Source organism: Myxocyprinus asiaticus, chromosome 46 (genome assembly GCF_019703515.2).
Source record: "Myxocyprinus asiaticus isolate MX2 ecotype Aquarium Trade chromosome 46, UBuf_Myxa_2, whole genome shotgun sequence".
Classification (NCBI taxonomy): domain Eukaryota; kingdom Metazoa; phylum Chordata; class Actinopteri; order Cypriniformes; family Catostomidae; genus Myxocyprinus; species Myxocyprinus asiaticus.
The window spans coordinates 23,908,893-23,933,831 of NC_059389.1; the positions used below are offsets into that span (position 1 = coordinate 23,908,893).

At 35.8% G+C, this 24,939-nt stretch overlaps 2 protein-coding genes across 2 annotated transcripts; both read right to left on the reverse strand.

The window, feature by feature from the left end:
* Positions 1 to 675: 675 nt before the first annotated feature.
* On the reverse strand, positions 676 to 5,263 carry LOC127436203 (troponin I, fast skeletal muscle-like). The gene is made up of 8 exons (XM_051690222.1): positions 4,885 to 5,263; positions 4,433 to 4,691; positions 3,772 to 3,804; positions 3,489 to 3,525; positions 3,223 to 3,351; positions 2,985 to 3,074; positions 1,167 to 1,343; positions 676 to 1,023 (listed from the first exon to the last, which is right to left on the reverse strand). Exons 3-8 carry the CDS (start codon positions 3,777 to 3,779, stop codon positions 934 to 936), a joined length of 531 nt encoding a protein of 176 aa, XP_051546182.1. The 5' UTR covers positions 3,780 to 3,804; positions 4,433 to 4,691; positions 4,885 to 5,263; the 3' UTR covers positions 676 to 933.
* Positions 5,264 to 5,399: 136 nt separating this feature from the next.
* Positions 5,400 to 12,855, reverse strand: LOC127436204 (troponin I, fast skeletal muscle-like). The gene is made up of 7 exons (XM_051690223.1): positions 12,760 to 12,855; positions 11,544 to 11,576; positions 11,407 to 11,443; positions 9,027 to 9,155; positions 8,471 to 8,560; positions 6,124 to 6,300; positions 5,400 to 5,687 (listed from the first exon to the last, which is right to left on the reverse strand). The coding sequence occupies exons 2-7, from the start codon at positions 11,549 to 11,551 to the stop codon at positions 5,604 to 5,606; spliced, it is 525 nt and encodes a 174-aa protein (XP_051546183.1). The 5' UTR covers positions 11,552 to 11,576; positions 12,760 to 12,855; the 3' UTR covers positions 5,400 to 5,603.
* Positions 12,856 to 24,939: the final 12,084 nt, after the last annotated feature.

Genomic DNA, 24,939 nt, shown 5'->3' on the forward strand with positions numbered 1-24,939 from the left:
GTGGGTGCTGTCCAACCTCAGCGCAACATGAGGACGAGCTGATTACCATTCTAATGTCATTGCATTTTCCAAACTCGCTGCATTTGCTGTCAGAGTGTATTTCAGAGTATGGGTTCTTTAGCTGATCAAGCTAAAAAATGCTATCTTTAAGGCTGATTCAGTGAATGCACATGCACATTCTCGAGTTGACTGACAGGAGATGTCTATTTCTAAAAGGTAATTGGCTCTTTTACCTGTTGGGCGGGACTTCCTTTTCTACATCTGCCATATTGGGTGTTCCAATTTCTCCTATTCATTTTCATACAAGTGGTCTGTCTCAAAACATGAACATGGTACTATACCATGTTATTCTTATACGTAAGTACCTTGGAGTACCATGTAAATATCATGGCACATTAATGGTAATCATTTAGTACTATGGCATTTATCAAGGTGCCATGATACAGCTGTAGTACATTTTTGTAAGGTTGTATATTATAATATTGTAGTAAGATGCTTTGATAAATCAACAACTTTTTAAACCGTATTCTATACTTTCAAAATGTATATTCCTTTTAGGACCTTTCATCAAATGCAAACAAATACTGCTGAAAATGCAGTATTTATTTATATACATATGTCTAAATGAAGTAACAAAAATCTTAAAACATCTACAATTGTTACATAAGCATTTTATTGACGCATACTTACATGTTAATGCTATCGCTAAGCTGTTCAGTACTACGGAACTCTAATTGTTGTGAGCAAAAACACAAAGAGGCATGTATGACGTACACACTAATCTTTAATGCCATACAACACTGTGAGTAACTATGTAAGATGTTCAAAATAGTTCAGGAAAAAAGTATTTTTATTGGAACGAGAGGTTGAAAGGGTAGAAAGATTTTTGTCCGAGAAAATGTAAGACATATGAGAGAATAAACACAACACATCTTAAGCCTCGGACTCAAACATCTTCTTCCTGCCATCCATCCCAGCCTTATCCTCGATGTTCTTACGCCAGTCACCGACTTGTTCTACAGACTGGAATGCAAAAACAAACATGAATACAATGTGCTGAAAGGGAAATTAAAGGTCTCAAAATATGATTACAATGAATTTGACTTTGAGAAAGTCTGATACATGCTAAAGCAAAGAGATTAAATATTTATGAATCTGAAACCCACCTCTTCTTTGGCCTCCTTCTTGACTTGTTTCAGGTTGGCTCTAAGATCCATGGACACTTTGTGTTTGGAGCCGAGCAGAGCTTGAAGCATAGCATCAGCGGACATACGCACTTTCTTTAACACGGGTTTCTTAAACTTGCCCTTTAGGTCGACCACCTTAATTTTCAGATCATCAGTCTGATTTGAGAAGGAAATGGATGGATAAATCAATAAACTGATGGTGTTAATGGTATAACATGAAGGGCGTAACCCTGATAGCACACGTACATCACCCAGACGTCTTTTTGATGTGTGTGTTTACATTTGGAAGATGTATTTTTTAGGTTGTTTGCTCATCTGCAATACGTCTGTTTAAGATTATTAGCTAATGTTAATTTGCTTTCCAGATGAAAAGGTGTAAAACAGACATCTCGGATATGTACTTCAGCTATCTTGGAAGCCATTCACAAACAAAATGTACACTACCTATAAAAATTTTGTTGCAGGCCCTGTGAATTTAACTACGACACTGGTGTTATGTTATGTAAGGTGGTGTTATATAAGGTTTCTTGTTTTAGCTCGATAAGGACACTAATGAGTAGCGATTAATATGGGTTTTTCAATTGGCGATGCTAATACAATACCTAGAGAGCAGGGAGGTCAATGACTGATATTTAATGTAGATATATACACTCACTGAGCACTTTATTAAGAACACTATGGTCCTAATAACGTTCCCAACATGGTCTTCTGCTGTTGTAGCCATCCGCCTCAAGGTTCGATGTGTTGTGCATTCTGAGATGCTATTCTGCTCACTACAAATGTACAGAGTGTTTATCTAGTTACCATAGCCTTTCTGTCAGCTCGAACCAGTCTGGCCATTCTCTGTTGACCTCTCTCATCAACATGGCATTTCCGTCCATAGAACTGCTGCTCACTGGATGTTTTTTTGTTTTGTTTTTGGCACCATTCTGAGTAAAGTCTAGAGACTGTTATATGTGAAAATCCCAGGAGGTCAGCAGAAATACTCAAACCAGCTCATCTGGCACCAACAATTATGCCACGGTCGAAATCACTGAGATCCACTTAGATTTTCCCCATTCTGATGATTGATGTGAACATTAACTAAAGCTCCTGACCTGTATCTGCACGATTTTAGATAATTGCATGAATAAGTAGGTGTACAGGTGTTCCTAATAAAGTTCTCAATGAGTGTAGCTATATAATACAATTTAATATTAGCTAATGCACAAAAATAGCTAAAATGACACTTATTTTACACAATATTTACAATATTTTTTTCAAAATTATTTTTTTCAATGTAAATTGACAGGATCTTGGTAGATTTTGGAAATGAAACAAAGGGGAACGACCACTACAACTTAATAGGCCAAGTGGATACGGTTATCGGTCAATTCTAAAACTCTCAAAAGGGCCAAAAAATGGCTGACATATCAGTCTATGAATATAAATGAGTCCTGATGTGCTTTTCCACCAACAGGTCGAACTATTCTGAGCACAGTGAATAACGGTTCCAGTAGCATTTCCACTTGAACATGATTTGGTATGGTACGAATAAAACCGTTTCTGGCCCAAATTTCTCAGAACGGTTAGCTAACCGTACTCTGGACAGAGAAATGTTTTGGTGGAATGTTTTGTGACGTGGCGACTCGCGATTGGTCACTTGCTCAGTCTGTCCATTCTAATCCTGATTTCGCAGCACCACATAGGAAAAAGAAACCACAACCGTGCTAACAAGCCCAGAACAGTACAGAATGGCACGGTTGTGCAACGGGATCCATTCATCCCTGATGGTAGAATAGTGCCTGCAGTCTTTACCTCCTTGTTTGTTTTGGCAACCTTGGCTTCCATGTCATATCTCTCCTCATCAATCTTGTCGATCTGTTGGTGCAGCTTCTTGCACAATTCCTGGGACAGAAAAACAAGACTGTTAATATAAAAAAAACCACATTCTAATTCAAAACATAAAACCAGTCATCAATATGGTTGCTAATTGGAAGCCACTGCTTAATGACTGTCCAATTTTATAGAGCTGCTTATAGAACTGAATTCAGACCTGCAGATCTTGCACAGATACCGGCAGATCCAGAGAAGAGCAGTGCTCGTTCATGTAAGTCTCCTTATCGACAACCAGCTGCTTGGCTTCAGTCTCCAGCAGCTCCAAGGCAATGGAGAGCACCAGGCTCTAAGAACATAGAGAAAGACACTAATGTAAATACAATAAACAATACACTTTCAACACATATTTCAAAATATAGCACTTTAAGGTGATTTATCAAAGTTCATTTCAATTTCTGTAGATGTTAATTTTGTTAATCTCACCTTCAGATGCTGCCTACGGCTAGAGGTCATTTTTTTTCTGTTAATAATAAAAATTAAAAATAAAATAAATCCAGCATGAGTGCCAGATTAAGATCTATACACTAATACACTTAGATACAGTCTTATGGATTACTCAGAATACAAGAGAATGCTTGACCAAAACTACTATTTGAAGTAAAGATTTTGAATCGTACTAACATTCAAGGGATTGAAGTTTTACGCTAAGCAGCATTTTAAACCAATAAAGAACCCATTACAACCCTACATGAATCAGAATACTTACTCTGACATCTTGGAGGTTTAGTGTCTTCTCACCCTGCATGGGATAGAAATCAGTCATTAGATTTGACTGGCTAACTTTCTCATTTACAAAGCAGTCCAAACCAGATGTAGCATTTAAGTAGTTTAAAACTATATGCTTTATCTTACCCTAAGATCACAATTTATGCACTTTATGGGAGCAAGACAAACTCTATTGAGTCCATTGTCAAATACAATGCAATTTATGCAGAATACACTGGCATTTCAACAAAAGCAGATTAAAATAGAAATATTTGGAAAATATTTTAAATGAACTTTTCAAGAGAAAAAACTCAAAGTAGAATTTAAATAAAAAAACAAATCCATACAATTCACAAAAAAAAAAAAAAAAATTAAATTTAAATATTTCCTTTCATCAAATAAAAAAGAAAGCACATACAAAAGGCAACAACAGAACTGCCAGAAAATAAAACTACAAATAAAAAATAAAATGAATAAAACCTTTACCAAGTACTTCATAACTGCTGAAAAAAGCACAACTAAAAAATGATATTTTTGTTTTTTTTTGGTTTTTGCCATTCTTTTTGGCATTGTTTTTGTGCTTCTTCTTAATCCTTGCATGCATGTTCACATTTATTTGCATGCCTTTGTCTTGTACAGATAGAGAGTGGATTGAAGCTCACCTGAGAAAAGAAGAGGGCAGGACACACTTGGAAGAAGAACTGGACAGACTGGTGATCCCCAGAACGAGAGAGAGAGAGAAAAAAAAAAAAAAAAAAACTAGGATATATATGGTGTGTTCTGATGTCTCAGCAAATTTTAGGAGTCCTGTTTAAGGAAGTGGATTCCACCCCAGGCCAATAGGCCAGCGAGATCCTGAAATATCCGAGCCCATCCTCGGCAAGACTCTTAAATCTCCCTTCATTCAAGACTTACTCTTATCTGTAAATAGAAGCAATGCTTAGTACATCAAGATATATTACAATCAATTATGAAAACAAAAACAAAAAAAACAGTAATGTATATCTGATCAAAGGAACAATAGCTTTGAAGTAGATCAGAGTGTTGTATTGTCCTTAATTAAAATAACATAATAGATATTTCAGTGAGAAAATGTGCATTTTAAGTAACTCACCAAGCAGCAAAATAAGATGCCTCCATAAAGATTAGCTGAAATGACACCTCTCTTTTTTGTAGATGTTGTGTAGCAACACTATATTGGTAACAATAATAAGCTATTTTTGTTTTAAGCCTCTTTACATTTAATTTGACAAATAAAGGAAGAAGATGATTGACTGACAGACAGATAGACAGACAGACAGACAGACAGACAGACAGATAAGAAAGAAAGAAAGAAAGAAAGAAAGAGAAATAAAAAGTAAAGGGGAAAAATGAAAAAGAAAGAAAGATAGAAAGTAAAGGGGAAAATTTAAAAAGAGAAACAGAAAGAAAGAAAGAAAGAAAGAAAGAAAGAAAGAAAGAAAGAAAAAAGAATGGCTGTTGTAAAGATAGCACTACTGTCTCTACACATTCATTTTCTTAACAAAAATTAAGGTAGCTGTTCACACACACTCTCTTAGAACCAGTAATCTTAGAGCAGAAGGAAGAGAAAGACCCAAATTTGTGAGGAAAAAACTAACAAACATGAGAGCGTTTTTCCTCAAAATGTATTTAATGGTAGTGGCTCTGCAATGATACAGATTTCTCTTTCAGGACATACATACTGCTGAAAACAAATGCTGGTTTGAGGCACTGACACCAGAAAAAAAAAACATACAACTATTGCAAAAAGATGAAAGACTGCACAGCTCTGAAGAACTCCTACGACAATCAAATGAAGAAATGTCCAAGAATTTAGGCCTCGCCCTCAAACATCTTCTTCCTGCCGTCCATACCGGCCTTGTCCTCAATGTTCTTACGCCAGTCAACTTCTGGGACCTGCATCACAACAGAGAGAGATTGAGTGAACGAATAGTCACATAGACAAATATGAGATTAATTTGATTTCTACCACCATTCATCTAGATTCATTTTATATTTATACTGCCCTTTAAAGACTCCTTATACTAAAAGACATGGGTCACTGACAATTAAGATGATAAAAATGAGAATCTTTTACAAATTTAGTTTAAAATGATTTTCTTGTATCTTGAATACATATGAGTGTACATAACTTAATCGTTAATTTCATAAACGTTTTCAAACATATTTTTGAAGGTATTGTTTGTTTTGTTTTTTTTTTACACTGAAATTTGTCTGTGCTGTTATACGAAATATCAGACCTCTTGCTTACCCAATCAAATTAGTGGAGGTGGAACTAACTTTTATATATTTTAAGTACAAAAGTATAGTTACAAAGTCACATTTCACCCACCTCTTCTTTGACCTCCTTCTTGACTTGTTTCAGATTGGCTCTCAGATCCATGGACACCTTGTGTTTGGAGCCGAGCAGAGCCTGAAGCATCTGATCAGCGGACATACGCACTTTTCTCAGGGCGGGTTTCTTGAACTTGCCTATCAGGTCCACCACCTTGATCTTCAGATCCTCAATCTATATACACATTAAATTGGGATTAAAACAGAGCTCAGATAACCAAATAAGCCCAATATATAGACTCAATATATACTGTATATACATTATATATTCAGTACTGTGCAAAAGTTTTAGGCACTTGTGAAAAATGTTGCATAGTGAGGATGTCTTCAAAAATAATGACATAAATTGTTTTCATTTATCAATTAACGTCGTACAAAGTCCAGTAAACATAGAAAAAAGCTAAATCAATATTCGGTGTGACCACCGTTGCCTTCAAAACAGCACCAATTCTCCTAGGTACACCTGGACACAGTTTTTCTTGGTTGTTGGCAGATAGAATGTTCCAAGCTTCTTGGAGAATTCACCACAGTTCTTCTATTTATTTAGGCTGTCTCAATTGCTTTTGTCTCTTTATGTAATCTCAGACTGACACGGTATTTAGAGGGGGACTTTGTGGGGACCATGCCATCTGTTGCAGGGCTCCCTGTTCTTCTATTCTGTTCTATTTGCAAAAGTAATATTTGGGAGTCTAACCTTTATATTTCCTATTGACACACTAAAGCTGAAAATATAAATAACCATCTTAAGACAAATGTTTTTGTGTAGCATCTTATGTGCCTAAGACTTTTGCACAGTACTGTATATACAGGCCCAGTTCTACAGGGGTGCCAAGCACCCTCAAATGTACCTTAGAGCACCCTCGGTTGCAGACCAGGGCAAACTGCTGCCTGCGGGTCGATTTATCATGAACGTTTTTTATTAGATCTTTCATTTATCTGAATTTGGGTCCTATCGCGCATCCATAAGCTTTCAATATGCTCAGGTTTGCCAGATAATAGATGCAGCACCCCAGTCAGAGATTTATACTTGCACAAATAGGAAATATTTCGCCTTATGTCATACTTAATTTATGCAATGTGGCAACCATGCATGCGAAGGCACGCATTTTCTCCCCTTCAAAACAAAACAATAAATGCTCAACAGTGCAATATTATGCTCAAAGAAAAGTGTGATGCAGACACTCCGTGTCCATTCATGATGCTGTGTGTGCTGTTTAGTGCCAAGTCTGCAAAAAAACCTTTTCAATGATGAACTAAAGTAAAATCGAAATAGATCTTCGCATCATTTGCACGCAGAGGGTACACGCGAGCAAATCCAAGTGAGAGAGGAAAATGTTTGTTCTTTGTGTTATTTGTTAAATGCTGAAGTCCCTCACACCTGTATGTGAATGTTACTCTGGCAGTAATCATTTATCAGTGTCATGCAGCCTGTTTTATTCAGTTGTGTGCTGAATGGGATGCCAAATAAACCATTGACGAGACTCAGATCATGACCCATGAGCATGTAAACAGGTTGATAATGTTCTGAGAATAAAACAAATGTGTCCACTTTACGGCCAACATTAAAATAAGCCTTGAGAATCTATAATTTCCAAATATTTTATTTTACTATTAAACCAGACTCCTGATGTAGAGTGTTAAATTGAATACTAAATTACCAATGCATTGAAGTATGGTAAAATAAACAATTAATAACTCAGTTTTACTAACACGTAATAGAAATATAGCAGCAAAACTTCAAGCAATCGCAGAATGGTCCCATCAGAATACACTGCAGAAAATTGTGCATCATTCACTGAGTGCATGAGTGCACTACTACTTCTGAGCTTAAAAGATACAACTATGCAGACATTTTTATCTTCTCTCTTTCATGTTCTACTTAACGGCTGATGTGGCCCCTGTACCAAAACAATTGCACACCTCTGCTCAATTGAATATGTAAGTCTAATACCGTAAATTGGCAAGCAGATTTCCTTGAATCCCATTAAACACACAAAAATCCCTGCAGTTTGTGAACATACAATCACTGTATCAAAACATATAAACGTGTATGATTGTGCAAATCAGTATGTCCTAATCTGCAGGCACAGCATTGCATGTGAATTTTCATGTGAAAAAAAAAAACGAAGCAATAAATGTTTTGTACATAAAAAAAACTGTTATTTATGTTGTTTTAGTAGCATTTAAACATGATTTAATATATTTAAAAAATTTGTAATTATGATACATCTCCACTTTATACAGACCACCCCCACTATTTTCAGAAGCACCCTCAGTGATTTTGATCTGGAACCGGGCCTGTGTATATACTACATTATAGTCGATATTTATTTAAGTTATAATACCTCTTTCCCTGCCTTATGTGCTTTGGCCTCCAAGTCGTATCTCTCCTCATCAACCTTGTCAATTTGCTGGTGTAGTTTCTTGATGTATTCCTAAATGGAGATTTGTAAAGAGTCAACCTCTAATCATCCTTTACAATGTAATGTCAAACTCTCTCATTAGTCTAAACCAGAGTTTCCCAACCTTAATTTCTCTGTTTTATGAATCACTGGACTAAACAATTGCGGTAAGTACACATATATCACTGAGACATCTGTGAAATGTCATATTTGGGAACAAACATCTGAGGAACATCTTTAAAAAGACAGATTCACATGCATTAAAAATGTATACAACCATGCTTTTATTGGACATGTATAATACCACTGAAAGTAACATTATATTACCATCTGATGTATCTCTGTTTTTTATCTCCTGATGAAAATCTTTTAGATGAATTAAACACTTTAAATAGACGTCTTGGAAACATATGTGTGCTATGAGGGAATGTAAATGCATGTGCTGTGTTTCCTGTAACTTTTTAAACATGTATAATGTAGGTTGATTGAGGTGGTAGACCTGCAATTCCTGTGTAGATCCGGGCAAGGACAGAGGGGGGCAGTTTTCTGCCATGTAAGCTTCCTTGTCCTTAATGACTTGAGCGGCTTCTTTCTCCAGAAGAGTCTTAGCAATGGCAAGCAATATACTCTATGGGTGCAAAATACTTCATTTAGATCCTGAACTTCACACCATTGTTGTAATTCAGTTACAGTGCTGTGCTTGGTAGGGATGGGCGTATCGATCTTAAAGCACCAATACTTCAAATACTCTGAATCAACCTCTACATTATAACATAAACATTAATGGTTGAATTCACTGAACAGTTGCGGCACTTTTGCATGTGGTATTTCAGCTCAAAAACATGCATCTTATTCACTTACACAATCTACAGTAGTTTAAGCAGGAGCAATCAGTGCTGAAATAGTGCTGCGTCTTGACTATTTAAAGTCATTAACATTTCTTACCGCACAAACACAGCCCTCTCCTAGTGGAAGCCTTGAAGGTTAACTAAAAAAATGAGTAACCCGGTGGGCTCGCAACAGGGAGATGAGGCTGTAGTATTTAAATCAAAGTCATTGAAGAAAATGCCTCAGGAGTAAGCTTAATAAACTGCTTTTGTGAGGAAACAGCTCATCACTTAATAAACTGACTTCCTCTTTGCTAATCTTCAACATGTTTGTCATTAAATACAAATTTGGATTGAATTATATGTGGAGTTACTGCAAAAAAAAAAAAAAAAAAATAGCTGTTTCATAAGAGGTGTCAGGGACAATTTTGCGATATGTTGGATTCATTGTAAGTTACTTCCCATTTATTTTTAACATATCCGTGAATGGTTATTTAGTGTCGTAAAACTCTGAATGCAGTTCAGTGATGTTAGGGTCATTATAAGACCGGCTTAAAAGGCTCACATGATTCAAGTTGGCCATGACCATTTAGCTCTAGAGGGAGAACTTGTATTGAAATGAATGGGAGAAATTGGAATGCTTAAAATGGTGGATTTAGATAAGGAAGTCCTGCGTTGCAGGTAAAAGAACCAATCACCTTTTAAAAACAGATATCACCTGTCAGTTAATGTTAGGGTCATTATAGGATTGGCTTAAAAGACATGACTCAAGTTGGCCATGACTAGCTCGTGAGGGAGGACTTGTATTGAAATGAATGGGAAAAATTGGAATGCTCAAAATGGCTGATTTAGAAAAGGAAGTCCCGGCTTACAGGTAAAAGAACCAATTAACTTTTAAAAACAGATATCGCCTGTCAGTTAACTCGAGAACGAGCATGTCTATTAGCTGGACCAGCCTGAAAAATACTTATATTTAAATAAGCACAATCTTATTTTTTCAACTTTTACTGCTGATTTGAAATATGTTCTTTGATTGTAATCTTGACAAACCGTTTTGGAGATTTTGGGCTTTCAAAAGTAGATAAGTTCAAGTAGATAGGAGCAGTACTTGTCGCTTGGATCCATAGAAAACACAGTAGCTGCCCAGAAGCATTTCCAAAATGACCACAGAGTGGACTGGCTTGCCTTGAAAAGCCTTTCCAATAATACAGGCATGGAGGTTACTATCTTCTCTTAATCCTCCTTTCTATGTTAATTAGGCTCATTATAGACTGCGCTTCATTCAGTAACTATTTGCCCACCAATAAACATTGTGCTATTACTACCTGAGGAAAGCAGGCGGTAAACTGAATTTTATTTAGAAGAGATGTTTGTGTACATTTTCTATCAATCATGGAGGTAGTAATTCATCAAATAATTTAGCACTCAGAACCAACCTACAAGATCAGAATTGTGCCATGCAAATTGTGTTCACCACATGTTTTGTGGGTGCATTTGCGTCGTTGTCTGATCTACATAATTACTTTTGTGAATCGGGTGCTAAACCAGCGTAGACAGCTCTTGCAAATAACCGGCGCTTTTACAGGGCGCAGTTCATTCTTAGTGAAATCTCCCCAAAGAGTTTTTTAACTAGTGATTTCATTGTACATTTATTATGATTTTTGCCATTTTTTTACCAAGGCTACGGCTACGACAAATTATGTATGAAAATTAATGTGTACAATAAGCTTGAAAGTGATAAACGAAGCAACACCTGGGATTATTTAACTCCACTAAGTAACAACAAAGCTAGTGTATATGTGACATTTATTATAATAGCCACATGTTCTGTGATTGTTGTTACTAAATGATAGACAAAAACGGACAAAATTTAGAAGTATCAATATGGGAATCAATACGAGATAGTACTTCAGTGTTGGATCAAAAAGAAAATAAGTGGAATCACCCATCCCTAGTGCTTACACCCATTATACACACAGGCAAATCTGCAAACAGTGATAAGACACCATTTTTAACAAATCCTTAATTCTTCCTTCATCAAGCTTTGTTTACCTTCAGATTGTGCCGGCGACTCGATGTCATCTTTTTTCTGTAATGAGACAATGGAAGAATTAGGATTAGACAAAACAGGAAGAGATTCACATATCTTCAATAGCAAATATAAATTACTTAGACATTTATATACTCACTCAGACATCCTGGCCACCTGTTTTATTCACACCCTGCATAGACCATAAACACAATTTATTTGACTTTTAAAGCAATCAACAATAACAGTATATTTGGGCATGTTCATCAACATAGATTTCCAATACTTGTTATAACTGTAATTATATATATATATATATATATATATATATATATATATATATATATATATATATATGTATGTATGTATACAGTATATCTATCTATCTATCTATCTATCTATATATATATATATATATATATATATATATATAGAGAGAGAGAGAGAGAGAGAGAGAGAGAGAGAGAGAGAGTGTCATATATAGTGTGCTCTATATTTTCTGCCTTCCTAATTCGAGACCAGTGCTTTGAACCAAACTGGAAGTGTCTTTGTAAGCAAGCCCACGGGAGGGGTGTGAATTTCACTGTTTGATATCTAGTATCCTATCCTTTCAGCTTCTGAAACAATATCTCCAGATGCCAGCAATTTAGACCTTATGAAACAGTGTCTGCAGACAGCTGTATAAATCATTGCTATTTGATTCTGCTGTTTCCAGATGCCTTTGGATTTACATATACATATCTTAGAGCTGGAAAGCATTGCTCAGTTCAACAGAGATTTCTACGAGAGGGTTCAAATTGGATGAATCTGCATGCTTCAAAGATGATTTTGGCATGTACGTTTGTTCTTTAAAAACCAAACCTATTAGTTAAGGTAGAAATATAATTCTGCCATCGCCCGAGGAGCATTTTACAAACATTCATGCCAATATAATATACATTTTTAACTTAATTGGTGCCAAGTTCACATTGCCAGCCTAACATGCATTGCAAGGTATTCAACTTATCCTAACGTCATGTATCATAACTCAGCAGCAACTAAATAAAATGTATGGGAATATGACAACAAAACATGCTATTATTAATGCATGTACTATTGGGATTAAATAATTAGTGCAAAATACTCAAAAATGACTAAAATAATCTTTTGACAAAAAAGGTTTAAAATCATCCAGAAAGCTATAAACTGCGTACAGAAATTTTTTGGGGGGGAAACCGCTTATTAGAAAAAAAGATACAAATCCAAAACAGGAATTTTGTTGTCGTAATATTCCAGGGAATAATGCCCCAAAAAGCAGTTAGTCAACCAAAAATGAATCTTGCGATGAGAGGCCAAAACAAAAAGTACAAACAGTCAAATAAGTCGGTTCTCCTCACCTATATGAGAAAATACGGCAGTGGTGCAGACCTGAAGGGAGGTCTGAGGGAGGCAGATGAATCTTAGTGGGACTGCACTTAAGTACGATATATAAGCCTGGCATCATCATATGTCTCCCCCTCTTTATGGTAAGGCACTAAACACAGTTGGCTTGCCAGACCCTAGAAATATCCACTTCCAATCTCTGCCAATTACACTGCTTAAAATAGACTAATGAGAAAGACAAAATTCAAGATGTCTGTAAAATGAAACTAAGCAGGAGAATCAGGGTAAGCGGTTGTTAGATATGATCAGAAACGGACCGCTAGGAGTCATTCGTCTACCGAATGTATTGTTTAACATGCAGGGTATTATTGTTGCTATGGGTCTGTTATGAGGGTTGTTCCATTTTTGGTTTTCATTGATAAATCCTAATTTGAATTTTGTTTGAAGAAGAGACATTCTGCCCTGTAATGATCAAGTTTAATATAATTTTATTTCAAAACAACTACTGACATTTATTGTGTTTTAAAGGTTTTTTAAAAGCGTTCCCTCTTCCCACTTTGACCTAACATGATCCTCAAGCCATACGCTGCAAAGTCAGCAGTGCCGACTAATAAACATAAGATCATTTACAAATACTAACACAGTTGTTAAGCTGGTAGTGTACTATTTTCAGAAAGCTCTTTAGAGTGCATCTCTGTGTTAGTTATAGTGATGATTTAGATATATAGAATATGGTATATATCGACATGTATATTTATCACAAAGTGTTATCGTTTCTAATTTTGGACTGTGGAATTGCAGCTATGTGCAATTGTGTGAGTTATTTTGAAGTTATTTTCAGCAGGGAAAGATTCTCTTCAACCAAGGTAAATAAATATAAATGACATAATAGCATGCTGAACTAAATTCTACTGCCTAGCTTGTTCTGTACCTAACATGAGAATTTATTTAGTCACATTTAAATTATTTTCATGACATAAGTGGATCCTTACATTGTCATCGATTCTTGGGTTTGTTACTTAAGAAAAACACTTTTAAGTAGTTTCTGATCATCAGTGGTAAAAAAGTAAAAAGTGTTTAAGTCAAGTTAATTCAAGGATAAATAGCATGGGAAATGTGAACTCTGAATCCATCAGAATACATTTCAAATCACGAACAAATAGCAACAGACTGTTTAGACTTACCATCAGCTTCAAAGTGTCTTACAGAATGTCACATTATAACAGAAGAGGAAAAGTGGTGATTCTGGTCCCATTCCTCTGATGATCTTCCTCTCTTTGTTACCCATCCCTCATTAGTGCTGATGATGTCTACGGGGTAAAAGAAGTGATGAGTGAATCAAGACAGTGGTTGCTGCATTTAGAGAGCACTCAGCTAGTTGTTAGCGTATGCTACTTTACTAAGGGTTCACTAAGGTACCTTGTTACATGGCTCTCTGGAAATGCTCGATTCTGATTGGTCAATCGCATCATCTAGCAGTCTGATATTTCAGAGTAAAAACTGCACATCTGGAAATTAAGAGATATCAGAACAGTCATCCGGGTATTGCGAGTCATCTTTCCTACTTCTCGTATCACTCTGCGACCTCTGCAAGTGAATAAAATAATTTCAACTCAAAGCAATGTTTCTTGTCTATTTGTTTATTTATTCGGCAAGTAGTTGTGTAATAAGCAGGATAATGAGCAGCCAGAGCAGAGGGTCATTTTCGCAAAATAAAAACCAACAGGACTCCGATGCACACCAGAGGTGCAAATCAGCTGTTCAGTCATTTCTTTCTTCTCACATAATAACATAACTTCAACGCAAAGCAATATTTAATGTCCATTTATTTAATTATTTGGTAGGTAGCCATGTAATAAGTGGTTGTCCGATGTGGTAATAACGACTCTCATAATGACGACATTCCCAGGGGCACTTGAAGGCAGCTATTTACACCCCAGTGCAAATAATGGCAAATATTAGGCTACTTGCCCACCCACCACCATTTGCACCTCTAATTAAATACTAACAGTATAGGGGCATCACTGCAGTGTGTTTATTGTGTTTATTTAGAGTCCCACAGACACCCTACTCTCTACACCAACCCCTACCCCTATAACTAACCCTAACCTTCCTTTACAAAATTAACCATAGTATCACCATGGTATTTTGTAGTAAAATCATAGTAACCACAAAATGAAACATGGTTACTATATTAACACCATAGTACTGAAGTAATACCATTGTTAATTGCATCAAATCTATGGTTTCTGCCAAAAAACATGGTTACTACAGTATTACTATAGTAAAACTACCTTTATTTTCAGTTTTATGTATTATTATAAGTAGTAAATAGAAAAGTAGAAGTAGAAAATATTAAGAGAAGAGACAGTAAACAGAATGGGAAAAAGAGTGCGACAAATGCGGAATCGAACCTGGGTCGAAAAGTCTCACTGGCATTACACTCCACAGCACTTACAATGTAGTTTGTCATATGTATATGTTTCCAATAGACTACTGGGATGCAAATAGCTGCGCTGTGTGGCAGGTGTTATTTACACCTAGGTGCAAATTGTCACTCCGATAAATTAATCATAGGTGACCAATGTTAAATCCCTCAGTGAAACATAAGCAGTAAATACTTAATGCTCCTTTAAAAGTGACATACTACATCATTACGCCACTCCTAAAGTCTAGTGCACACTAAATAACTTATGACTGTCACCTTTGATGTTTTGAGTCTGTGACTAGAAGTCTCAGATTGCACATGACCGTCAGTCATGTAGTCCACACTTTTGTGACTCGCTCCAACAAGTCATAGAAGCTACGACAGAAAAGTCAATGAAATATAGAGAGAGAGCACAAGAGGAGAGCAAAGCATAAAGTCTTGTAGTGTGCACTTGAATTTATAAAGAGTGACACTGCGTTCAATTGATACTTCTCTGAAAAGTAACCAGTTACATACTTGGGGTTACTTTTGCATTTAAAAGTGTGTGGGTAGACTATATTATAATGCCATCTTTACACTGCAAAGACAGCACAAAAGCTGCATCTTGACAATGTTGTGGCACAGCTGACAGAAAATAACACAGCAAGCATGAAATGTCTTAACAAGATTTCACAACTTTGCATTTTGGTTGCAGTTAGGTTATGCTGAAGTACACTGTAAAAAGACATGCTGTTTAATTGAATTACCAACATGATCAATACCAAACTGTAACTTTAAGAAAAAACATTTTAATCGCAAATACTTTTTATGCAACGAAGATAAAACAGTTTTGGTAAAGTTGTGAAAATACTGTAGCTTACCTTCCAGGTAAGTTTTCTTTAAGTTGCCTCAAAACGTGTTTTACTATGAAAACAAAACTGCAAAGTTTGTGAAATATTTTAGTTAGGTTTTAAAATAAAGCAATTACATTTTTTGTGCATTTTTTTCAAAAAAGAACTGAAAAGAATTTTGTTTATATGAATGGACATTAAAGGGATAGTTCACCCCAAAAATGAAAATTCTCTCATCATTTACTCACCCTCATGCCATCCCAGATGTGTATGACTTTCTTTCTTCTGCAGAACACAAATGAAGATTTTTAGAAGAATATCTCAACTGTGAAGGTACATACAATGCAAGTGAATGGTGACCAAAACTCTGAAGCTCCAAAAAGCACATAAAGGCAGCATAAAAGTAATTCATTTGACTCCAGCAGTTTAATCCATGTCTTCTGAAGCAATCCAATCCATTTTGGGTGAGAACAGACCAAAATAGAACTACTTTTTCACTGTATATCTTGCAGTCTCTAGGCACGATCATGATTTCAAGCTCGATTATACTTCCTAGTGCTTGACGCATGTGCAGAGCGCTTGGTGGCACTAAGAAGTGGAATCGAGCTTGAAATCATGATCGCCAAGAAGACTACAGATGTCAAGATTTATAGTGAAAAAGGAGTTACATTTTTGTCTGTTCTCACCCAAACCCGATTGGATCACTTAAGACGACATGGACTAAACCACTGGAGTCATATGGATTACTTTTATGCTGCATTTATGTGCTTTTTGGAGCTTCAGAGTTTTGGTCACCATTCACTTGCATTGTATGGACCTACAGAGCTGAAATATTCTTCTAAAAATCTTCGTTAGTGTTCTGCAGAGGAATAAAAAGTAATACACATCTGGGATGCCATGAAAGTGAGTAAATGATGAGACAATTTTCATTTTTCGGAGAACTATTCCTTTAATGACCAAAATACAGCAAGGACACAAACTTTGTGGAGCTTTTACAACAGTTGGCAATTCTTTTCAGTCTCAAGTCCTACAAATGGCAATTTACGACAACCCTTCCAAAAAATTCGCTTAAGTAAATTGTGATTAACATGATTCAAAATATGTAAATGGAAGAGACGCTTCTTTGAATGGGTGCTGAACACATACATTTGTCACTCGCGCTACAGCGGCAGAAGCGGCGCGAGCAAAGAAGACAGGAGGACCGTTTCCAGATGTTAAACACAATTACCTCACGACAAATGATAACAATACCTTCTTAAAAGATAATAAAATAACACATGAGTAATGTCGTAATAACATTTAGGTGTTACTAGAGGTACGGTTAATCAGATTTACCCAGGCTATGACATAGGCCTAATTTGAATTCAGAACAGCCAGCGAATTAATGAGAAATATTACAACACTGGGGTATTTTTGTTCGCTTTCACTCTCTCTGCCTCTTTCTTAGCCTATATTTCTAATATTTTATTGGTAGGCTACTTTACTTTTAAAGAAAGTAAGTGGCAAAACACCTCGGCTGTGAGAAAGACACGATTCATTGAGCAGCACAGGCGGGGGCTTTTGCCCTCATCATTTAGTCAACTAACAGCTGACAGTAACAGTAGTTTTAAATAAGAAACAGTACTTTGGTATTATGCATCACACACAGGCATGTCTGTTAATGTTGGTGTGTATACTGTATTCGTGCCCGGATACAGAAGGAGCGCGTGCAGAATTACCTGCAGTTCGAACGATGACCAATAGATGTCGTCATAGACTTATTCACTCTCTACTGCACTTCACTATACTTCTGGTCAATTTCATAATCCCTACAGGAAAGCATCAAGAACGTCAAAACTTCACAACCAAATGCCCCAAAGTAAACGTTCTTTAACTCGAAACACATTGCCAACATGCATTAATATGGTTGTTTCCTTTGACATATACATTCAGTGGCAACAGTTCAGTGGGTAGTTTAGCTGGCCTGACAAAAAACAGCATTCGGCTCACCTTCTAATTAAACATACAATTAAAGCTGCTGTTCACAATTTCGAAAAATGTTTAGTTTTCAAACAAATCGCTTTCAGCTGCTTTAACTGTTTATTAAATACACTGGATACACATTAGACGTGATTAGTGATATGATGGATCTATGCATCTCACACTAGTTTCCAAACAGATTAGCTCAGAGGATTGTAAAGAAGGCTTTTCCCCTTAACAAAATGTACAGTGGTTGTACCAAGATGTTATTAGATGGTAATAGCCTGGTACTTGTTTTATATTTAATGGTTCTGAATAATTATCATATTCATTTTCCGTGGTATAATATGGAAGAATAGCCTACCATTGTATTATTATGGTGTTTGTGTGTTTATGTGTGTGTGTGTGTGTGTGTGTGTGTGTGTGTGTGTGTGTGTATATATATGTATATATATATATATATATATATATATATATATATATATATATATATATATATATATACATACAGTTGAAGTCAGAAGTTTACATACAACTTAGCCAAATGCATTTAAACTCAGTTTATTCACAATTCCTGACTTTTAATCGTAGAAAACTTTCCCTGTCTTAGGTCAGTTAGGATCACTACTTTATTTTAAGAATGTGAAATGTCAGAATAATAGTAGAGAGAATGATTTATTTCAGCTTTTATTCCCAGTGGGTCAGAAGTTTACATACACTTTGTTAGTATTTGGTAGCATTGCCATTAAATTGTTTAACTTGGGTCAAACATTTTGGGTAGCCTTCCACAAGCCTCTCACAATAAGTTGCTGAAATTTTGGCCCATTTCTGCAGACAGAACTGGTGTAACTGGGTCAGGTTTGTAGGCCTCCTTGCACACACATGCTTTTTCAGTTCTGCCCACAAAATGTTCTATCAGATTGAGGTCAGGGCTTTGTTATGGCCACTCCAATACCTTGACTTTGTTGTCCTTAATCCATTTTGCCACAATTCTGGAGGTATGCGATGTTGCTTCAATATATCCATAATTTTCCTTCCTCATGATGCCATCTATTTTGTGAAGGTGCACCAGTCCCTCCTGCAGCAAAGCACCCCATCAACATGATGCTGCCACCCCCTTGTTTCACAGTTGGGATGATGTTCTTCGGCTTGCAAGTCTCACCCTTTTTCCTCCAAACATAACAATGGTCATGATGGCCAAACAGTTCAATTTTTGCTTCATTAGACCAGAGGACATTTCTCCAAAACCGCCATAAAAAAGCCAGACTACAGTTTGCAAGTGCACATGCGGACAAAGATATTTTTGGAGAAATGTCCTCTGGTCTAATGAAGCAAAAATTGAACTGTTTGGCCATCATGACCATTGTTATGTTTGGAGGAAAAAGGGTGAGGCTTGCAAGAAAAAGGGTGAGGCATCTTTCTTGCTGAGCAGCCTTTCAGGCTATATCGATATAGGACTCATTTTACTGTGGATATAGATACTTGTCTACTTGTATCCTCTAGCATCTTCACAAGGTCCTTTGCTGTTGTTCTGGGATGGATTTGCACTTTTCACACCAAACTACGTTCATCTCTAGGAGACAGAATGTGTCTCCTTCCTGAGCGGTATGATGGCTGGGTGGTCCCATGGTTTTTATACTTGTGTATTATTGTTTGTACAGATGAATGTGGTACCTTCAGGCATTTGGAAATTGCTCCCAAGTATGAACCAGACTTGTGGAGGTCCACAATTTTTTTTCTGATGTCTTGGCTGATTTCTTTTGATTTTCCCATGATGTCAAGCAAAGAGACACTGAGTTTGAAGGTAGGCCTTAAAATACATCCACAGGTACACCTCCTATCAGAAGCTAATTGGCCAATTGTCTAAAGGCTTGACATCATTTTCTGGAATTTTCGAAGTTGCTTAAAGGCCCAGTTAACTTCTGACCCACTGGAATTGTGATATAGTCAATTAAAAGTGAAACAATCTGTCTGTAAACAATTGTTGAAAAAATTATTCATGTCATGCACAAAGTAGATGTCCTAAACAACTTGCCAAAACTATAGTTTGCTAATATTAAATCTGTGGAGTGGTTAAAAAATTAGTTTTAATGACTTCAGTCTAAGTGTATGTAAACTTATGACTTCAACTATATATAACTATATAATACTATGGTACCAGAATTATACACCACTGTTTTGTAAATGTCATGTAGTTGATGAACTGGACAGTTTCCACCTAAGTGGGTCATACCTATTAGCTGAAATATACTACTTAGCATATATACCACTACTACTATTTATTATTATTTCCTTTTAAATCACCAAACAATGATTTGGTTATCTGTTTGTGTTCTTGAATCTGTTAAGCGAAACTGGGTTTTCAAGTGTTGTTTTGTTGTTTCTGTGTTCAATTTTCTAAATGATTTTGCATGCTGAACTATATTATATATTGTTTTAGCTAGCACCACAAATAATGTTGATATTCAACTCTGAAAAGGATAAACAGGAAGGCCTAAACAATATTTGCAATAGTTTAGCTTGGGATGTTAATGATTAATCGATTCATTGTCATTAAGAATTTGATCGATTATGCATATCAATCGTCCATTAATTAATTAAATTAATTTGAAAATTCATGCCAGCAGACTCTGATAAGGCTGTCTATACAGTCATCCACAGCTAGAGGGCGCTGGCCACTGCATGTCACGTTTTCTCTGCATACCAGAAGAAGATGTGCAGATGAAGATGAAGCAGATTTGATTTAAGACTCTGTTAGGGTGCAACAAGAGGAGACACCTGTGAGAAGTGGAACTCAAAGCTAAGTCCACTGGAGGGTGGTGGTTACACTAATTGAAGTAGCTAATAGCTACTTCTGGGTGATAGACAATGGAAAAGGATTTTTTTATTTATTTTTTTGGAGTGATGATGGAGGACATACTGATAGCATGGGAGATAGCGATGAGGAAGGGTTTCAGTTAGTCCAATCCAAAGGCTCAAAGAGCAGAAGTGGGAGAGATGGATTTAAGGCTAGCTGTAGTGAGGAAGAACATAAGTGTAATAAAGAGAGAAGGGTTGGAAATGAATATAAAGTAATCATCAAACCAAACAGAAACAATGGGTCAGAGAAATTGAACTCGATTAAACTTGCAGATTCACTTTGAAACAAGATAGGAAATATTTTGAATGCTAAGGTTCTTGCCATTGGAACTTTACTAGTGATTTGCAAATCAGATGCACAATTAAAAAAGGCATTGTCAATTAAACATCTAGGAAACTGCCCTGTGGAAATATATCAACAAGGAGGAATCAATAGTTTCAAAGGAGTGATTTATGGTGTCCCACTAGATAACAGTGTGTCAGAAATAATTAGAAACATCAGAGGAGGAAATGTGACTGAAGCAAAATGATTTCAGGTGTTTAGAGAGGGAAAGAAAGAAGACAGTCTTAGCGTGTTGTTAACATTAAATGAAGATGCAATGCCAAGTAGAGTTGGATTGGGCTATCTGAGTTTTCAGGTGAAACCTTATGTTAGACCTCTGCTCCGCTGTTATAATTGTCAGAAATTTGGCCATGTAGCAGCGGTTTGCCGAGGAAGGAGAAGGTGTGGACGTGTAGGGGAAGATCACTCACATAGAGAATGAACTTGTGTTGTGCTAATTGTGGTGAGGAACATAGCGCTGCATTTAAAGGATGTAGACATTATATTAAAGCTATGGAAGGACAACGTGTAAGGAATACAGAAAATATTTAATATGCTGAAGCAGTGAAGAAAGTAGGAACAATTCCGAAGAATGTCAATCAACAACATAATGCCCAGAAAACTCGAGTACAAAGAGTGCAAGCACCTCCAGCTGACAGTTTAATTGTTAAATGCGTAGACTTCCTAGCATTTATTACTAATGTGTTGGCAGGTTCTACATTAACAAAGACTAGATCAGATCTTATCAAGCTTATTTCTTCAGCTGCTGGAAAATATCTACATCTCAATGTCCCACCTAAGTCCCTGTTTGAATTTCTTAAAAAAAATCAGAAGGCAGGGTTATAGGAACACAGGGAGAAGGAGATAACCATAGGAGAAATGTAGGAGATTAATGGCATTCCATTTACTACAATGGAATGCTCGCAGTTTAATAGGAAATGGACAAGAATTTAAGAAATTAATTTCCTCTAGAGATTTTGATGTTGCTATCATTTGTGTGCAAGAAGTATGGTTAAAATCTTGTTTGGATTTTATTATCCTAGTATATATAGGAATTTGATTAGACAGAGTAGATAAGACAGGAGGAGGATGTGCAGCGTTTATTAGAAATGGTATTCAATACCGAAAAGTACCAATTAAAACTAATTTGTAAGGTATTGTTGTAGAATTTTGGGATACATTGGGGAGATTCAGTGGAGTTAATTTTTACAACCCATGTTTACGTTTAAATATAGAAGATTTTGAGAACATTATGAATCAGATTTAAACTCTGGTTATATGGGCTGGTGACTTCAATGCGCATAATAGTCTCTGGGTAAAGGACTGATACAAATGGGATTATAGTGGAATCATTCCTTAACCAGTATAATATGGTATGTTTAAATGATGGAAGACCTACTTGGTTTCAGATAGATACTAATAAAATGTCATGTTTAGATTTGATATTAGTTTCTGGAGAACTAGCGGGCAAAAGTTAATTGGATGTTTTAAACCAAAGTAATTTGGGTAGTGATCATTTCCCAACTGTGAGCTCTTTTGGATGGCAGTTGAAAATTGAACAGGATGATCCAGTGGAGAGGTTTAATTTGTTTAAAGCTGACTGGAGAAGTTTGAAACCGTATGTGATGAACATATGAGAATGTGAATCAGTGGAATGATTCATTGAACAATCTTTTATTACAAGCAGCATCAGTAGCCATACCTAAGTATAATAACTCAAAAGTAAGAAGAATTGTTCCCTGGTGGAATGAGGAGTGCAATCAAGTAATAAAAAATTGATATAAAGCTTTTAGAATACTTGGGAGATATCCCACTGTAGAAAATTTTATTAAATATAAATATTTAAGGGCATTAACAGGAAAGTGATTAAAGCAGCCAAAAGAAACAGTTGGAGGAAATATTGTAAGAAGCTGGGAATTGATACTCCAATTACAGAAGTTTGGAAGGCCATAAAAAGAATGAATGTTATAAATAGGAAATATGATATTCCAGTTTTAGAAGGGGGATTATAATGTAGCTATTTCTTGCCATGAGAAAGCTCATTTATTTGTTGAAGTATTCGAAGAAGTTCATAGCTCAAAAAATATAGAGCCAGGTAGTCTTTTACTAAGAAATACATTATCAGAGAAGGAAATATTTCCTGAAGATAATATGGTCACTACTCTTAACCCTATTAATATATGTATATTTCTCATTAGAAGGACTTAAGCAAGCTATCAATAAGGGAAGTAATTAATCCAGGTTGTCTGGATGGACTTTTATATGAGATGTTTAAACATTTACCTGACTCATAGCACTCACATCTGTACTGTGTAAAATTATGGAAACCACCCTTTCCATAATTTATTCTGTAACCACCCTATACATAATTTTACACAGTACAGATGTGAGTGTGAATGTGACTTTTTTTAGACATTAAATATATTTTAATGATTTATCAAAATGGGCTTAGAAAAATTAGATCAACATTAGATAATATTATAGCAATAGAACATGAAGTCAGAAGAGCTATGGCTAATAAGGAAAGTTTAATAGCTGTATTTATAGATATTGAGAAGGCTTACAATATGCTTTGGAGGTAGGGTCTGCTTGTTAAATTAGCAAAATATGGCACTAGAGGAAGAATGTATTGGTGGATAAATAATTTCTTTCAAAGTGGGTAATACGCTATCAGATATTGTTCATATAAGTAATGGGTCCCCACAGGGAAGTGTGATAAGTCCAGTAATGTTTAATATTATGAATAATACAATTTTTGCAGATGTTGGTCAAGGTATTGGGACCACACTATATGCTGATTATGGGGCACTTTGGGCGAAAGGAAAAAATAGATTGTATGTAATGAAAAAGCAACATGGAGCATTAAAGAAGGTGAAGACCTGGGCAATAAAATGTGGTTTTAAATGATATATTTCTAAGACAAAAGAAATTATTTTTAGCTGGTCTAGGAAAAAATTAGAAGGTAATTTAACATTATATGGTTCTCCAATTGAAAGAGAATACACATTATCAAAATAATAGAAAAAAAAAACCCTAACAGAGTTATAAATATCATGCAATGTTTAACAGGCTACGAATGGTGGGCAGATAAGAGTACTCTTTTACTTATCTATCAAACTATGATTAGGTCTATTTTTGATTATGGGTGTCAAACTTATGGATCAGCTGCAGAATGAAATTTAAAAAAGTATGTACAGGCAAATGCACTACGAATATGTAGAAGTGCTTTTAAAAGTACTGCGATCCCTGCACTATTAGTTGAAATGGGGGGAAAGCCATTATGTATAAGAAGAAATAAACTAACTTTACATTTTTGGAACAAACTCAGGGAAAGAACTGAGGATTATCCTGCTAACAGAGTACTATATGAATGTTTTGAGTTGGTCAAATCAAAGAAAAAGTTAGTATGTTATATAAGGCAATGTTTAATACGGGCTGAAAAGTTTAAGATTTTAAACATTGCTCCTGCTAACAATCCTGGAAGGGCTTTCAAATCAATCAAGTCAAATCACTTTTATTGTCACACAGCCATATACACAGGTGCAATGGTGTGTGAAATTCTTGTAGTCCCAGGATGGCTACTGCCTAAGTAGATGTGGATTTTTTCATACTTGATAAAATTCATGATGATGAAGTAGATCTGTCTCCCAAAGAAATAGCTGATGATGATTTTATATATATATATACACTATATGGCCAAAAGTTTGTGGACACCCCCTTCTAATTAACGAATTTGGTTACTCCATTAAATCCAGTAAAGAAAAATCTTAATGTTTCTTTATGGAATGGCTTGGGC

Excerpts from the sequence above, each read along its gene's own strand:
- LOC127436204 (XM_051690223.1), bottom strand. Across the intron at positions 8,561-9,026 it reads GATCTACACAGGAATTGCAG|GAATACATCAAGAAACTACA; the intron begins GTCTACCACCTC and ends ATCTCCATTTAG. Across the intron at positions 6,301-8,470 it reads CACATAAGGCAGGGAAAGAG|ATTGAGGATCTGAAGATCAA; the intron begins GTATTATAACTT and ends ATGTGTATATAG.
- LOC127436203 (XM_051690222.1), bottom strand. Across the intron at positions 3,075-3,222 it reads TATCTGTGCAAGATCTGCAG|GAATTGTGCAAGAAGCTGCA; the intron begins GTCTGAATTCAG and ends TTTCTGTCCCAG. Across the intron at positions 1,344-2,984 it reads TTGCCAAAACAAACAAGGAG|ACTGATGATCTGAAAATTAA; the intron begins GTAAAGACTGCA and ends TTCTCAAATCAG.